General features: G+C 54.4%; 1 protein-coding gene across 1 annotated transcript in view; it reads left to right on the forward strand.

Annotated features, from left to right (window-relative positions):
* The window catches only part of DYNC1H1 (dynein cytoplasmic 1 heavy chain 1), a 66,446-nt gene that overhangs the window by 24,649 nt on the left and 26,185 nt on the right, over nt 1-15,612 (forward strand). Inside the window, exons 13-38 of the mRNA XM_081230051.1 lie at nt 166-342; nt 483-593; nt 673-792; nt 1,208-1,447; nt 3,014-3,169; nt 3,293-3,406; nt 3,630-3,740; nt 3,819-4,028; nt 4,197-4,343; nt 4,702-4,868; nt 4,971-5,144; nt 5,857-6,022; nt 6,105-6,293; nt 6,387-6,581; nt 7,240-7,522; nt 8,032-8,132; nt 8,726-8,885; nt 9,902-10,145; nt 10,322-10,505; nt 10,783-10,995; nt 11,730-11,968; nt 12,152-12,308; nt 13,902-14,129; nt 14,618-14,848; nt 14,997-15,137; nt 15,322-15,555. Of these exons, the coding sequence (XP_081086177.1) occupies nt 166-342; nt 483-593; nt 673-792; nt 1,208-1,447; nt 3,014-3,169; nt 3,293-3,406; nt 3,630-3,740; nt 3,819-4,028; nt 4,197-4,343; nt 4,702-4,868; nt 4,971-5,144; nt 5,857-6,022; nt 6,105-6,293; nt 6,387-6,581; nt 7,240-7,522; nt 8,032-8,132; nt 8,726-8,885; nt 9,902-10,145; nt 10,322-10,505; nt 10,783-10,995; nt 11,730-11,968; nt 12,152-12,308; nt 13,902-14,129; nt 14,618-14,848; nt 14,997-15,137; nt 15,322-15,555 (4,692 nt within the window). The remainder of the gene's footprint in view (nt 1-165; nt 343-482; nt 594-672; nt 793-1,207; nt 1,448-3,013; nt 3,170-3,292; nt 3,407-3,629; nt 3,741-3,818; nt 4,029-4,196; nt 4,344-4,701; nt 4,869-4,970; nt 5,145-5,856; nt 6,023-6,104; nt 6,294-6,386; nt 6,582-7,239; nt 7,523-8,031; nt 8,133-8,725; nt 8,886-9,901; nt 10,146-10,321; nt 10,506-10,782; nt 10,996-11,729; nt 11,969-12,151; nt 12,309-13,901; nt 14,130-14,617; nt 14,849-14,996; nt 15,138-15,321; nt 15,556-15,612) is intronic.

The following is a 15,612-nucleotide window of genomic DNA, read 5'->3' on the forward strand; positions in this document are numbered from 1 at the left end:
AACTATTCTCTTTTGATAGGAAAATTCTGCGAATTTGAAGTGGGAGTTTTCCTAACAGCAATGAAAGAACATGAGACTTTTAACAGCATATGAAAATATATGTTAATGTTTTACAAAGTGAAAAGTCAAACTGTAGTATTTAACTATGTTCTTGTTCACTTGCAGGTCTGGCTTCAGTATCAGTGTCTGTGGGACATGCAAGCTGAGAACATCTACAACAGACTCGGGGAAGATCTCAGCAAGTGGCAGGCTCTCCTGGTGCAGATAAGGAAGGCCCGCGGGACCTTTGACAACGCGGAGACCAAGAAGGAGTTTGGGCCGGTGGTCATAGATTACGGCAAGGTGAGTGCTGCGGACTCACTGGAGGGCGTCCAGGAGCGGGGACGGCAGCGTCCGACTGAAATGAAGCCGAGGCGTAGACACTGCAGTGTGAGAGCCTTGCTCACGCGCCGCCGTGTGCTCCCTCCCTCCCCCGCCCGCAGGTCCAGTCCAAGGTGAACCTCAAGTACGACTCCTGGCACAAGGAAGTCCTGGGCAAATTCGGGCAGATGCTCGGCTCCAACATGGCCGACTTCCACTCCCAGATCTCCAAGGTGAGGGGCCGGGCCCCGCCAGCGTGGCGGACCCCGGGGCCCTCGGCGCTCTGTTACACACACTGCTCTCTCCGGACAGTCTCGCCAGGAGCTGGAGCAACACTCAGTGGACACGGCCAGCACCTCCGACGCTGTGACCTTCATCACCTACGTGCAGTCCCTGAAACGGAAGATCAAGCAGTTTGAAAAGCAAGTCGAGGTGAGCTCTGTTCCCCGCTGTGTCTCCGGTGGGGTCTGCAGTGCGTCTCTGTCGCGCCCCTGCCGTGCCTGTGAGGGGGGGCAGGTGATTCGTAGGCACTTCAGGGTTTGAGAACCACCGGCTCCTGTCTTTTAAAATCTTCTGCTGTCGTTGTGGACCTTCAAGTCCTCAAACTTGAATCATACCTTCTCATACTTTGGAAGGAGGGTGTGACGCCCAGCTCTGGCACGCTTAGACCCTGCTCAGGGCCACCCGGTGCAGCCAGGAGCCGTCACGGGACTGGCCACGGCACCGTCAGGAGGGGAGCCCGTGTGTTCCGTAGCCGCGGGGCGCCTTCCCATTCGTGGGGGGTCTGACACCAGTCTCTGCTGCCCCTGTGAAGGAAAGCGCTCAGTCTGTTCTGTAACCCTCAAAGCTCTACCGCAACGGCCAGCGCTTGCTGGAAAAGCAGAGGTTCCAGTTCCCGCCTTCCTGGCTCTACATCGACAACATCGAGGGAGAGTGGGGGGCCTTCACCGACATCATGCGACGGAAGGACTCCGCCATCCAGCAGCAGGTGGCGAACCTGCAGATGAAGATCGTCCAGGAGGACCGGGCGGTGGAGAGCCGCACCACCGACCTGCTGGCCGACTGGGAGAAGACCAAGCCTGTCACGGTGAGTCTCGGCCCCGGGCCGGCAGCGGGTGACCTGGCATCTCTGCTCTCAGACTTAAAAGGCCCTGCCACGGCTTAGCTTTCCAGAATGAAGACTTTTCCCTGTGATTAAAAGGAGTAGGACTTCCAGGTAGTGGATTTGAAAACACGAAAGCCGACTTAGACCTCCTCGTGACAGTTGCTTAAGTCGGGGAATTGTTTTTCTGTTTGTAAGTTATCCTCTCACTTAGGCATAGTCAGAAGTTAGAATTTCCTTTCTAGTGGACACGGGCCAAGCATCCCGCTGCCGCCACTGCTAGGTCTGTGCAGTGGGGGGCAGCCCTGAACTCTGACGTCATTGTCGCAGTCGTTAAGGCTTTCTGTACCAGGACCTGCCACACCCTGGCCTCTGGGTTCATTCAAGTCTTTATTGAGCACCGACTCTATTCTGGGCAGCAGAGATACACCAGTGACCAGAAAGGAGCCCCACCTGCACGGAGTTACACTACACTGGGGCACGGAGGGTAAAGAGTGAACGAGAAGAACACGTGTTTTAAGTCAGATGGTGACACGTGCCGCGGGAAAGGGGTGTCGGTGCTTTCCTGCTCCGCAGGGGGTTGACACGTGGAGGCTGAGGGAGGGGCTGGCAAGCGTGCCGTGGCCAAGGGGGCGTCCGGGCAGGGGGACAGCCAGTGTGGGGCTCGGGCACGTAGGTCATGGCCTGCCTGGCTCACTGGGTGGAATTCAAACTTAGACATACACGTACGCGTAGAAGGGGAAGGGTTTTGAAATGCTCTGAACGTCAGTCTGGTTTTGTAGTGAGGATGTAGGTTCTCCACACCAGTCCTAGGGGCTGATTTGGCTGCCCCACGTCTACTGGGTTGGCCTCTGTCCTGCCCGCAGCCCTGTCTGTGCTGCTGGACCCAAGGTCCTGCCTTGTGTTTCATCTTGGCTGAGGGGCCCCGGTGTTAAGCAGGCTTGTGCTTTTGCTAACGCCAGTGCTTCCAGGCTGTGCAGGGGAGTGAGTACTGATCACTAGACAAGAGTGTGATCACCTGAATTTGAGTATCTTTTGTTGCCTCACCTTGCTAGTAATGTGTTATAGTGAAAGCTTTGATATGTTGTGTAGTCGTTCTCAAAGGTTAACAGTGTTAATTACGGCTGCAGTAGAGTCTCCTCCGGTGAGAACGGTGCTTTCCTTTTCATTCTCCTCTCGGTAACTGATACGACGACTCTGCACCTCGGGGAGGGCGTGGCGGGCAGCCCCAAGCACCCTGTCCCCTCGGTCAGGAGTGTCCTGCTCCAGGCCCAGGTCTGTCCGGACTCTTCTCTTCCGTCTCCCACGGCACTTAGTGAGGGGATGGCGGAGTCGAGAGGTGCTCCACCTTTCCTGTGTCAAGTCTGGAGTTAAAAGTTCACCCAGTAATGGACGTGCACCATCAGTGTACAGCTTTTGAATGTTTACCTACATAGACGTGTTCAAGGAATCACAAATTCTAGAAGCCCAGCAGGCCCCCTCCACCATTTCAGAGCCAGAGCTCGCCTGTCCTGAGCCCCGGCTCTGATCCTCTGGCCTTGACTGCTTCAGGGCAACCTCCGCCCGGAGGAGGCGCTGCAGGCTCTCACCATCTACGAAGGGAAGTTCGGCAGGCTGAAGGACGACCGGGAGAAGTGCGCGAAGGCCAAGGAGGCGCTGGAGCTGACAGACACGGGCCTGCTCGGGGGCAGCGAGGAGCGCGTCCAGGTACGAACCGCTCCGGCGGGCAGCTGGGGCCGCGTGCGCACGCTGCCTCTGGCCCGCAGTGTCTCAAGAGCCCCGGGGTGGCTCTGCTTCCAAGTTCAGCTGCTTTACTCTGCTTCATCGCAGGTGGCCCTAGAGGAGCTACAGGACCTCAAAGGCGTTTGGTCAGAGCTCTCTAAGGTCTGGGAGCAGATCGATCAGATGAAGGAGCAGCCGTGGGTTTCCGTGCAGCCTCGGAAGGTACATGGAGTTAACAGTAGCTGCTACGTGTACCTTCACGTATGAAAGTGTAGACTTGACTTGGCAAGCAAGGAACTGTTAGAGTTGACAAAATGTCACTTAATGGTCGTTTACATTATTCATCCAAGTTAATGTAAAATTTCTTCTGAAACCATTTAAAAAATATTTCATCGTTTAAAGGAATGTTGGCAAACTAAATACCATCTTGTGTTTCTCTTGACAGCTTCGGCAAAATTTAGATGGCCTCTTGAACCAGCTGAAAAACTTCCCCGCACGATTACGGCAGTACGCATCCTATGAGTTTGTCCAGAGGCTTCTGAAAGGTTACCTCAAGGTCGGTGACTCAGAGCTGCGGTCACAGATGTCTCCTAGAAACACGCTGCATGGGTAACATGGCTCCCTCTCTCCACAGATAAACATGCTGGTGATTGAACTGAAATCCGAAGCGCTTAAAGATCGCCACTGGAAACAGCTGATGAAACGGCTTCATGTAAACTGGGTTGTTTCTGAGCTGACCCTCGGCCAGATCTGGGACGTCGACTTGCAGAAAAATGAAGCGGTTGTCAAGGACGTGCTGCTTGTAGCACAGGGGGAGATGGCTTTGGAGGAGTTTTTGAAGCAGGTGAGTAATAGGCTGACGGGCATTCCATATCTCGTTTCAGGCTGTGACATAGACTGACGTAGATTTGAGCCTCACATGTGGTCCCTTTTGTCTCCATTACACTCGGTCAGTTGTGTGGCTGGCAAACGCCCACGTATTGATGACGTGCCTCTCTTGGTTTCAATTCAGATAAGAGAAGTGTGGAATACTTACGAATTAGACTTGGTTAACTATCAGAACAAGTGTCGCCTGATCCGAGGCTGGGACGACCTCTTCAACAAGGTCAAAGAGCACATCAACAGTGTGTCCGCCATGAAGCTCTCTCCATATTATAAGGTACCGCCGTGGGGAGGTGTCCCCCCCGCACATCCACTGTTTTACCTTCAGACTTACAGTCAGGGCCTTTTCCCTGGCGGTCCAGCGATTAAGACTCATGCGCTTCCACTGCGGGGGGCACGGGTTCGATCCCTGTAGGGGAACTAAGATCCAGCATGCTGTGTGGCCAAAATAAATAGATTTTTAAAAAATAATTAAAAAATAAAAATGGCCAGACTCACGGTTACCAGGTGCCTGGTAGAAGATGTGAGTCACGTAACTTGACAGGATCTTTATCTGCACATCGGGGTAAGTTCTGGTGTATCTGAGAGCGGAGAGTCGAGCAGTTGAGCTCTGCCTTCCATCCACCCGCTATTAGGTGTTTGAAGAGGACGCCCTGAGCTGGGAAGACAAACTGAACCGGATCATGGCTCTCTTCGACGTGTGGATCGACGTGCAGAGGCGCTGGGTCTACCTGGAGGGCATCTTCACGGGCAGCGCAGACATCAAACACCTGCTGCCAGTGGAAACCCAGCGGTTCCAGAGGTACAGCCTCGAGCCGGGATGGAGGGCTGAAGGGTAGCCTTGGCCGGTAGCCACCCTTTGCACGAAGGCTGACGTTAACCTCGCTTTTAATTTGCTTTGTAGTATCAGCACGGAATTCTTGGCTCTCATGAAAAAAGTATCCAAGTCTCCCCTGGTCATGGATGTTCTGAACATCCAGGGGGTACAGAGGTCTCTGGAGAGATTAGCAGACCTGCTAGGAAAGATCCAGAAAGCCCTGGGAGAGTACCTGGAAAGAGAGCGCTCATCTTTCCCCAGGTGAGAGAGAGGGTGGTTTTTACAGGGGCTGAAAGGAAGGTCAGCTCCGGCGCCTCCTTCCCGCCCCTCCCTCCCTCCTGGCCTGTGTGTTGGTCACTCTGAGGTCAAGGGTTTGGTTACCGATGACCGATTTAGTGACTACCATTTCTCCTTCATCCGTTGATTCCTAATTATAACGAATAATCCTTAATTTTCTACCGTGGGTTCATTTACTAAGCTTCATTTAAACTATTATTCACCCTCCCAGGCAGCTAGCATCTCTTAAAAATATAGCTGTGATTCTTTTTTTTTTGGCCACACTGTGTGGCGTGTGGAACTTCCCTGACCAGGGACCAAACCCATGCCCCCTGTGGTGGAAGCACGGAGTCTTTAACCACTGGACCAGCAGGGAAGTTGTATTTTATTTTCTAAGTGGCATTCTTTTCTTTCTGAATAGTTGGCTTCGTATAAATAGAGCAGGTTTTTAAAAAATTCATAAGGTGATGTGAATTATATGAAATCCATTGAATTTCTCTTCAGGATCTTGTTAGGTGCGTGTATATCTTTTGCTGAGGGCTGGAAGAAATTCGGATGTGATCTGAATGCAGGCTGGAGACGGTCCATCACAATCCATATCCACTTTCCTTTCCTATACAATTTGAAGTTTTGCCTTGATTCCCCTTATTTGTGTATATGTAATGTTTTAGCAACTTAAATGCTATTTTAATTTTAGGTTTTATTTTGTGGGTGATGAAGATTTGCTTGAAATCATTGGAAACAGCAAGAATGTAGCTAAGTTACAGAAACATTTCAAGAAAATGTTTGCTGGTGTTTCGAGCATCATCCTAAATGAAGATAACTCTGTCGTCCTGGGCATTTCATCCCGTGAAGGAGAGGAGGTAGTTACATTTATTGATTGTAACTTAGAAAGGTTCACTCCCATCTTTGCGCACTTTAATTCTTAGAGTTTCTTTATTTCAGGTTATGTTTAAAACTCCTGTGTCAATTACTGAACATCCCAAAATCAACGAGTGGCTCACCCTAGTGGAGAAGGAGATGAGAGTCACGCTGGCCAAACTCCTTGCTGAGTCTGTTACGGAAGTTGAGATTTTTGGTAAAGCAACTTCAATTGACCCAAATACCTACATCACCTGGATTGACAAATACCAGGTACTGTCCAGTAGAAGGGGGACAGCCTGAAGGTGAGGGCACTGGCTGATCTTTAAAACCATCCTTTTGGGTCTCGTGTGCCATGTCTCGCAGGCCCAGCTCGTGGTCCTGTCAGCCCAGATTGCCTGGTCTGAGAACGTGGAGACGGCGCTGAGCAGCGTCGGCGGGAGCGGCGACACAGCCCCCCTGCACCCCGTGCTCAGCAACGTGGAGGTCACCCTCAACGTGCTGGCCGACTCGGTCCTCATGGAGCAGCCGCCGCTCCGGAGACGCAAGCTGGAGCACTTGGTTAGTCCCCTTCCTCCCAGTCAGGTTCCTGGGCCTGCGCCTCGGACAGTTGAAAGAACTCACGCTTGAAAGAGATCCTAATTGGTGTCAGGGAGAAAAACAAGTGGATGGCCTGTTGACAAACGCTGGGGTGTGTACTTGGCTCTCTGGTACGGTTGAAAGGCAGTCTTGGCGGACAGGAGCTAACGCACATGACCTCCTGACACAATGGGGTGACACTCGTCCCTCTGGGTCTTTCACACTCTCGTCCTCTCCTTCCCAAAGAACATGTCCTGTGGCGGACCAGCCCGGCGTGTCTCTGAGCCCGAGTTGCTTGCTGCTGCTGGGCTTTGCGCCCCCGTGTGCAGCAGATGGACTGTTAGGATAGAGACAGCTCTTCTCCCATCACGTTTCATGCTAGTTGCAACTAGCAGAGTTTTTGTTTGTTGTTTCTTGGTTTTTGCTGCAGCTCTTGATTCTGTGTAATTCCATTGTGTGAATAACAGTTTTATTGTTTTTAAAAGTGAATGTTTACACTGTAACTGGACCTAGAATCTCAATTTCAAAGTCTACTCAATAACCCCCGCACCCCGAGGATACGCTTATGTACTTTAGTTTTCATACTCTAGTTCGTGAAATGTACTTTCTGATAAACTCTTTAAAGTGACTCTTTCTTCAGATTACAGAGTTGGTTCACCAGAGAGATGTCACCAGGTCCTTGATCAAGAGCAAGATCGACAACGCCAAATCTTTTGAGTGGCTCAGCCAAATGCGATTTTACTTTGACCCTAAGCAAACTGATGTGTTGCAGCAGTTGTCGATTCAAATGGCAAACGCCAAGTTTAACTACGGCTTTGAGTACCTGGGTGTCCAGGACAAGCTGGTCCAGACCCCCCTCACCGACCGCTGCTACTTGACGATGACACAGGCCTTGGAGGCCAGGTTGGGCGGGTCCCCCTTCGGTGAGTCCCTCCCCACACCTGGACAGGTGGAGTCAGATAGGAAACGTACTCTTCCAAGATTAAGCAGATGATCTAAATGTATTTCTTAACTGCGCGGCTGGTACCTTCTAAAACTTCAAATCGTTGGCGGTTATCACATTTATGGTTGACCCTTGAACAACCCTGATTTGAACTGTGTGAGTCCACTTAGACACAGAGTTTTTTTTAATAGATAGGCAGTCGGCCCTTCATGTTCACCGGTTTCACATCCTCAGATTGAACCAACCATGGATTAAAGTTTCCATCCGAGGTTGGTTGAATCCATGGATGCAGAACCTGTGGATACGGAGGGCCAACTATTGGACTCGAGGGTCCATGGATTTGGGTAGACACAGGGGTCCTGGACCAGTCCGCATGGAGACCGAGGGATGATTGTACTTTGGTTTTTTAAAATGAATTGCGTTTTACAGTTCTTAAAACTAAAGGTGTGTTCTTATTTGAGTTCTCAATTCCTTTTCTTCAAATAATAGGGCCCGCTGGGACTGGGAAGACCGAGTCTGTCAAAGCCCTCGGCCATCAGCTTGGACGCTTTGTTTTAGTTTTCAACTGTGATGAAACCTTTGACTTCCAGGTGAGAAGCTCTGTGGGAACCACCTAGAGTTAAGGGCCTGAGAGGGCTGGGTGGGGAATAGCAGGCGGCACCTCTCAGAGCTGTGTTAGCCTTACAGCACAGCATGGTCCTTTGGGGACAGGGTTACTTGAGCTTTTTGAGGTTCCCAGCACGTGCTTGACACCAACTTGAGCTTCACGTCTTCAAATTCTTCAGACTCCTCAGTGTAACATATCTTTCTGGTGTCTATGCCTGGGAATAAACAAATATTATGGGAAAGGTTTTTTAAGCAACGTGTTAACTTTGTCATTGGGATTTTATTGGCACAGGAGGAAAAATGATACGTTACATCTGTACCACTGTTTTTGAGGCACTTGACCTGTGGGGCTGGGCTCCTTGCCTCACGTGTGAAGCTGATGCCACCTTCACAGCCACTTCCACCCCACCCCACCCTGGGAGGAAGGCGATATTGTTCCCATTTCAAAGATGAGCATACAGGGGTTTCAAGATGTGATTTGCCCAGGGTGGGACCAGTCATCCAAGCCAGAATCGGAGCCCCGTACAGCCAGCACTGTGGCCGTGGTTTCAGCTCCCTTCCCTTCTTCTCGTTTCAGGCGATGGGACGGATCTTTGTGGGGCTTTGCCAGGTGGGCGCGTGGGGCTGCTTTGACGAGTTCAACCGCCTGGAGGAGCGGATGCTGTCGGCCGTGTCCCAGCAGGTGCAGTGCATCCAGGAGGCGCTGCGCGAGCACTCCAGCCCCAGCTACGATAAGAGTGAGACCGGCTTCTCCTTACCGTTGGCCTGGAGGGCGCAGAGGGGGCTGCCTCTTTGATTAGAAGCGAGACTTTACCGTAGCTCCAGGACGGCTGCTGCAGGCGGGGCAGTGCGTCCTGAGTGAAGACAGGCGGTAGGGCCCAGGGTAACGCTGCACCCTGCCCCAGAGCAGCCCCGCGGAGTCGTCAGTCCTTCCCCTGTAGTAGAGTCCCCGTGCTCCCTCCCCCGGCATCTGCGCACAGCACAGCTTTGAGCCGCTCTGGGCCCCCCGCATCCCCCTCCTCCTCCCTGCATCCCACAGAGCCAGGCCTCCTGGCCAGAGTGTTGGGAACGAGCCCTCGTCACGGTGGGAGTGCCTGCTCGGAGGGCCCAGGGGCTTGTTGGCGCCCACAGCCTGGGCTCGTGAGCTGGAGGACGTAAATAAATACATCCACGCTGGGGAGTTTACCTGTTAAAGTTCCCTTTTTTTCCATAATAACGGTAACTCATCTTACCAGACCTCCTAAGTAAAACAAAAGGAGTGTCAAAGAAATCAGTACCTGTGTACTCCATGTTCCATGTTCTCCTATGGAGGAAGTCTGATCCCTAAGTAGTCCAGGGATGGGAGGCGGGGGGCTGTTTATTTTGTGTTTTCTTTTGATGACCCTAGGAGAGGGTCATTCTTGTGACCTCAGCCGGTCAGTTTTGTCACAGCATGGATTGGTTTTTCTTTCTGCAACTATTGTTGGGCTGCGTTTCTATTCTTGCATTGACCTTGTGATGCTCAGTAATGCACAAATAGTGGGCTTCCTGCCTCTGGTGACTTGATCCATTACACATTCGGACGGCTTTTGTGTGGGTGAAGTGGGTGAAGATGGGCCTGCCTGGGCCGGTGGGCGTCGTGTCTGGTGAGAGCTTCCAGCTCCCCTGGAGTCCTGGGCCAGCAGGGAGATGGGTGCTTGCTCTGCAGTTTTACAGAAATTTTGGAGTGGTTTTTTGACTATCCCGAGTCTTAACACCACCCTCCGATTTTCAGCCTCTGCCCCCATTACTTGTGAGCTGCTGAACAAACAAGTCAAGGTGAGCCCAGACATGGCCATCTTCATCACCATGAACCCCGGCTACGCGGGCCGGTCGAACCTTCCAGACAACTTGAAGAAGCTGTTCCGGAGCTTGGCCATGACCAAGCCCGACCGGCAGCTCATCGCCCAGGTCATGCTGTACTCACAGGGCTTCCGCACCGCCGAGGTCCTTGCCAACAAGATCGTCCCGTTCTTCAAGTGAGTCCCTTAGAGTTACTCCGAATCGTGTTTCTAGCATGTGTCAAGTGTGCCATTTAAAGTTTACCTGTGTAGTTACGACACTACCTTCCACGTATCCGTCTCTTATTTCTTGATGTTCGATGCTCTTGGTGCTCAGAATGTACTGTTTTTTAAGAAAACCCTTTCTCTTTTAGACTATGCGATGAGCAGCTCTCTTCTCAAAGCCACTACGACTTTGGTCTCCGAGCCTTGAAGAGCGTGCTGGTGAGTGCCGGAAACGTGAAGCGGGAGCGGATCCAGAAGATCAAGAGGGAGAAGGCGGAGCGTGGCGAGGCGGTGGACGAAGGAGAAATCGCGGAGAATCTCCCTGAGCAAGAGGTGGGCGGGGCCCCCTCACCGCTGAGGCCCAGACTCTGCTTGTCTTTCCCTTTGCCACCATGAAGTCATGCCTTGAGGGCTCTCACTGTGGCTCACGTGCCCCGGGGTGAACGGAGGGGACCCGCATTTGACCGGGAAGCCTGGGGGTGGGGGCAGGGCGCTGGGCCTCACTGCTTGTTCACGGGACAGCTGTGCCGTGGGTCCTCCAGGGACAGGGCAGTAGACGTGGAGCCCCCCCCCCGCCCGCCACAGAGCTCATCCCCTTCTCCCCACGCAGATCCTGATCCAGAGCGTCTGTGAGACGATGGTGCCAAAGCTGGTGGCAGAAGACATCCCGCTCCTTTTCAGCCTCCTGTCGGACGTGTTCCCCGGGGTCCAGTATCACCGGGGCGAGATGGCAGCGCTGAGGGAGGAGCTCAAGAAAGTGTGCCAGGAGATGTACCTGACATACGGGGACGGGGAAGAGGTCGGCGGGACGTGGGCTGAAAAGGTAGCTGGGATCGTGCTGTTGGCTGGCGCCTCACAGACCCCGCAGGCGGCCGCGAGTGGCAACGACGGCCGTGGGCTTGGGGGAGAGGCCACGTCTTACCGGGCTTTGTCCACCAGGCGCGTCGCCTGGTTGGTGGCGATTTTTTGCCCCAAGTCCCGTTAGGATGTTTTCTTAACTTGAGAGTAGTGATAGGGAAACTTACCCGAAATGTTCAGTTACATGGTACAGTTGGTTCTCTGAAAACGCTGGCTAGAAGGGGATCGTGATGAAAACCGTCTGTGGCAGTAAAAGGTCTGCTTACAAGACTTTCCGGTACCACGATTAACCACGTAAATGTGCTAATCGATAGAGTTTACATTCTGTATCGACTTCTTTCCTTTCTCTCCTCTGTGAGATTCACTTAAGAAAAGGCGTGTCACGTGCACAAGCTGTGCGTGCTGACCCTCAGCTGCGGTCCTGGGTTAGGCAGGCGGCTCGTTCAGCTGGTCTCTGTCCTCCCGGCAGGACATCTCAGGGGCCTCTTCTGAGGCAGCTCGGTGAGCATCTCCTGACTCAGTCAAACGGCTCCACAGTTCAGTAAAAACCCTCTGAAGGTCTCTCTGGTTAGAGAGTCCCAGTGCTTGCCTTGAGAGAGTCACGGCACACGTTGGTTGCTCGGTGGTGGGAGAAGTGGGGAGGGACCTGCCACGTTCTTTCTCTGCAGTGCTCACGGTGCTGGTCCGTCTGGCCCTCAGGTTCTCCAGCTCTACCAGATCACCCAGATCAACCACGGCCTGATGATGGTGGGGCCCTCGGGCAGCGGGAAGAGCATGGCCTGGCGCGTTCTCCTGAAGGCCCTGGAGAGGCTCGAGGGCGTGGAGGGCGTGGCCCACATCATCGACCCTAAAGCCATCAGCAAAGACCACCTGTATGGAACCCTGGACCCCAACACCAGGGAGTGGACGGATGGGCTGTTCACACACGTCCTGAGGAAGTAAGTGCACTGGGCGGGCGTCTGCACTCCGAGAACTGGAACCTAGGCGCTGTGTCCTCGTGGTGACAGCGTCCGTTCTTCTGCTTACCACGCTCTGGACAAATTAAAGTCACTTTAGAAACGGTTACAGGCTGAGCATTTTCAGCCTCAGTCACCCGCTGCTGTAAAATCCTCCCACACCAGGATCATAGACAACGTGAGGGGTGAGCTGCAGAAGCGCCAGTGGATCGTCTTTGACGGCGATGTGGACCCCGAGTGGGTGGAGAACTTGAACTCCGTGCTGGACGACAACAAGCTGCTGACCCTGCCCAACGGAGAGCGCCTCAGCCTTCCGCCCAACGTACGAGGCTAAGTATCCTGCCCTGAGTGCCTGGCGCGCAGCCAGGGGAGCGGCCCCAGCCTCTGCGGTCGCAGTCGGCATCGGGGCCTCTCTGCGCCAGGTTCTTTCCATTCCTGTGGCTAGTGAGAAGCGTTTTCAAAGCGTTCATTCGTCACTTTCCACTACGTGCTGAATATTACGCATACTCCGTAATTCCCAGGTAGCCTTTCCTACAGCTCCGTGAGGTGGGGTTGTAGTTAGGATCTCTGGGAAATGGCAGAAGGGGGGATTTAGACGTGGACGCTTTCAGGGTCAACCTTGGAAACGAGCCCTTGATCCAGGTCCTGACCACACCACCCGATAGAGCGTGGGCAGGCCTGGCCTGGGTGTGCGTTCAGACTTTGACCCCACTTTTCTGGAGTTCCGTCGTGTACCGGGCCTTGTTCTAGATACTGAAAATGCAGCTGTAAACAACACAGACAAAACCCCTGCCCTCCCAGGGCTCACAGTCTGAGGTGGGAGACAGACAGGATAAGTGGTAATGGGGCTATGGAGAAAGTAAACTGGAGGAAAGCAGCCGCCGGTGCCGAGGGGTGGAGCCTGCGCTGGCAGAAGGGGCAGCGCCGAGGCTCCCCGGGGAAGCCGAGGGCACGAGGGGGCATCTCCTGTGGCTTCCGGGCGTTCCAGGTGGAGGGGCAGGTGGCGGGGGAGGAGCGTCTGGCTGTGCCCGGCGTGTGCGAGGAGAGCGGGGCAGCTGGCTGATGCGGAGAGAAGTTGGGGCGGGACCCAAGGGGAAACGGGCGAGGTGAGGTCAGGACCGGGGTCACTGAGGACTGGAGCTTGCCCGCTAGGTGAGCTGGGAGGCCACGGCACCCCAGGCACAGCCGTGGAAGTGCTGAGAAGTAGCTGAGCTGTGGGTGTGAGTTCAAGCTTGTGCCAGTGGGGTCGGCTGACAGGCTGGAGGTGGGCGGGAGGGGAGGGAGGAGTCCGGCGGCACTCCTGAGCCGCTGGTGAGCAGGAGCCTCTCCCGTGACGAAGGGTCAGCATCGGTGGTTATCGCCGCTTCGGAAACCAAGCCACGGGTCTGGGAATGTGCACGTACACAGACTCGTGTCTTGATTTGACTTGTTGGGTTCTTTGCTTACAGCTCACTACCCAGTAGATTCTAACTTGTCAGAAAGATTGATCTTGTGAGGCATGTTAGCAGTGAGCTTAAGGCTCTGGGATCAGACGGTCCAGCCTGAATCTCAGCCCCACTGGCGACTAGCAGTGGGACCTGGCGAGGCTGCCAACCCCACATACGAAAGGAGACCCTGCTGGCCAGCCTGCCGGCAGGTTCAAGGCCAGGAACCTGGCCACAGCCCCTCACTGCTGACCCTGCCACCCAGGGAGCTGTTGGCTCCGTCCCACCAGAGCTCCTGCCCAGATTCTCAGGGAGAGAGGTTGGTGGATGTTGTGATGAGGCAAACCATAGACATTTTTACTTGTAAACCAAGTGCAGCAAGATTGGATTTAAATTGCTCTTTCAGTGGGCACATGGGTAAAACAATCTTAGCATCCGGGTCTCTACCAAACCCACGTCAATAACTGTGCTCAGTGTTCTCTTCTCTCAAGGTGCGCATAATGTTTGAAGTGCAGGACCTGAAGTACGCCACGCTGGCCACGGTGTCGCGCTGCGGCATGGTCTGGTTCAGTGAGGACGTGCTCAGCACAGACATGATCTTCAACAACTTCCTGGCCAGGCTGCGTAGCATCCCCCTGGACGAGGGGGAGGACGAGGCCCAGCGCCGGCGCAAGGGCAAGGAGGACGAGAGCGAGGAGGCCGCCTCCCCGATGCTGCAGGTACGCGAGCCGCTCCGCCCAGTGCCGCCAGCTGGCGTCCGAGGGTGCTGGGCCGCCGCGCAGAGCGGGGCCGGGCATCCCGCCCCGAGCATCTGGAAGGCGGGGCGCTTTTCACGATGGTCACTGCTCCTCTGCTGAAGCCGGCCACGCGCTGGAGGTTTGCATAATCAGTGCAGTCGCAGCTGCAAAAGCGTAGCCGTGCACAGAAAATTAAAAGAATTCTTTCAGTCTTCTCTGCAAATTGATGAAAGGGGGACCTTTTGCATTTCGATGGTGAAGACCAGTGTTCCTAGGAAGCGTGATTTTTTTTTTGAGAACCACCAAGATGAAGGACTAAGGGTTGGTCGTTGACGCTTCATTCCTCATTTTTTCAACCATAAAACTATTTTTCACAGTCGCGTGACCCTCTCCTGGGCCTAGGTTAGAGGAGATGAAACCCCCCCCACTTTTTGAGATGGTAGGTAAGCATCATTCACTCCCTCCTGTAGATCCAGAGGGATGCAGCAACGATCATGCAGCCGTACTTCACGTCCAACGGCCTGGTCACCAAGGCCCTGGAGCACGCCTTCAAGCTGGAGCACATCATGGACCTGACTCGCCTGCGCTGCCTGGGCTCGCTCTTCTCCATGCTGCACCAGGCCTGCCGCAACGTGGCCCAGTACAACGCCAACCACCCTGACTTCCCCATGCAGATCGAGCAGCTGGAGCGCTACATCCAGGTCAGGGGGGGCCCGGTTGTGGCCAGGTGCTGGGGGAGGTGCCGGCAGCATCTCTGGGCACCACTGCTTCAGGGTAGCATCGTTGTAAACGTCTTCCCTTTATTGCCGAAATTGCATCCAAAACGGGACCCACTTCCTGTTCCAATAGCGGTATCTGGTTTACGCCATCCTGTGGTCCTTGTCTGGAGACAGTCGGCTGAAAATGAGAGCAGAGCTGGGCGAATACATCAGAAGGATCACGACGGTGCCACTGCCCGCTGCTCCCAACATCCCCATCATCGACTACGAGGTGAGTGCGCGCCTCGACTGGACGCCGTCTTCTCTTTCGTAGGAGGGTTTTGTGCTTTGAGTTTTCTGTGGCACAAGGGAGGCAGGTTGACTTGGAGGTTCTGACTTGCATGAAAGTGAGCAAGTCTTTTAGGCGAGCAGGTACGTGGGTCCCCAGGGTGACCGGCGCCCGCCCGTGTGCGCAGGTGTCCATCAGCGGAGAATGGTCGCCGTGGCAGGCCAAGGTGCCTCAGATTGAAGTGGAGACGCACAAGGTGGCCGCCCCTGATGTCGTTGTGCCAACACTGGACACCGTCCGCCACGAGGCCCTCTTGTACACCTGGCTGGCCGAGCACAAGCCGCTGGTCTTGTGTGGCCCTCCTGGGTCTGGCAAGACCATGACGCTCTTCAGCGCCCTCCGGGCCCTGCCCGACATGGAGGTAAAGAGGCCGCAGTGGGCAGCGGGCCCGGGGCTCGAGCACGGGTCGGCCTTCCAG

Source organism: Mesoplodon bidens (assembly GCF_964165515.1).
Source record: "Mesoplodon bidens genome assembly, chromosome: 3".
NCBI lineage: Eukaryota > Metazoa > Chordata > Mammalia > Artiodactyla > Ziphiidae > Mesoplodon > Mesoplodon bidens.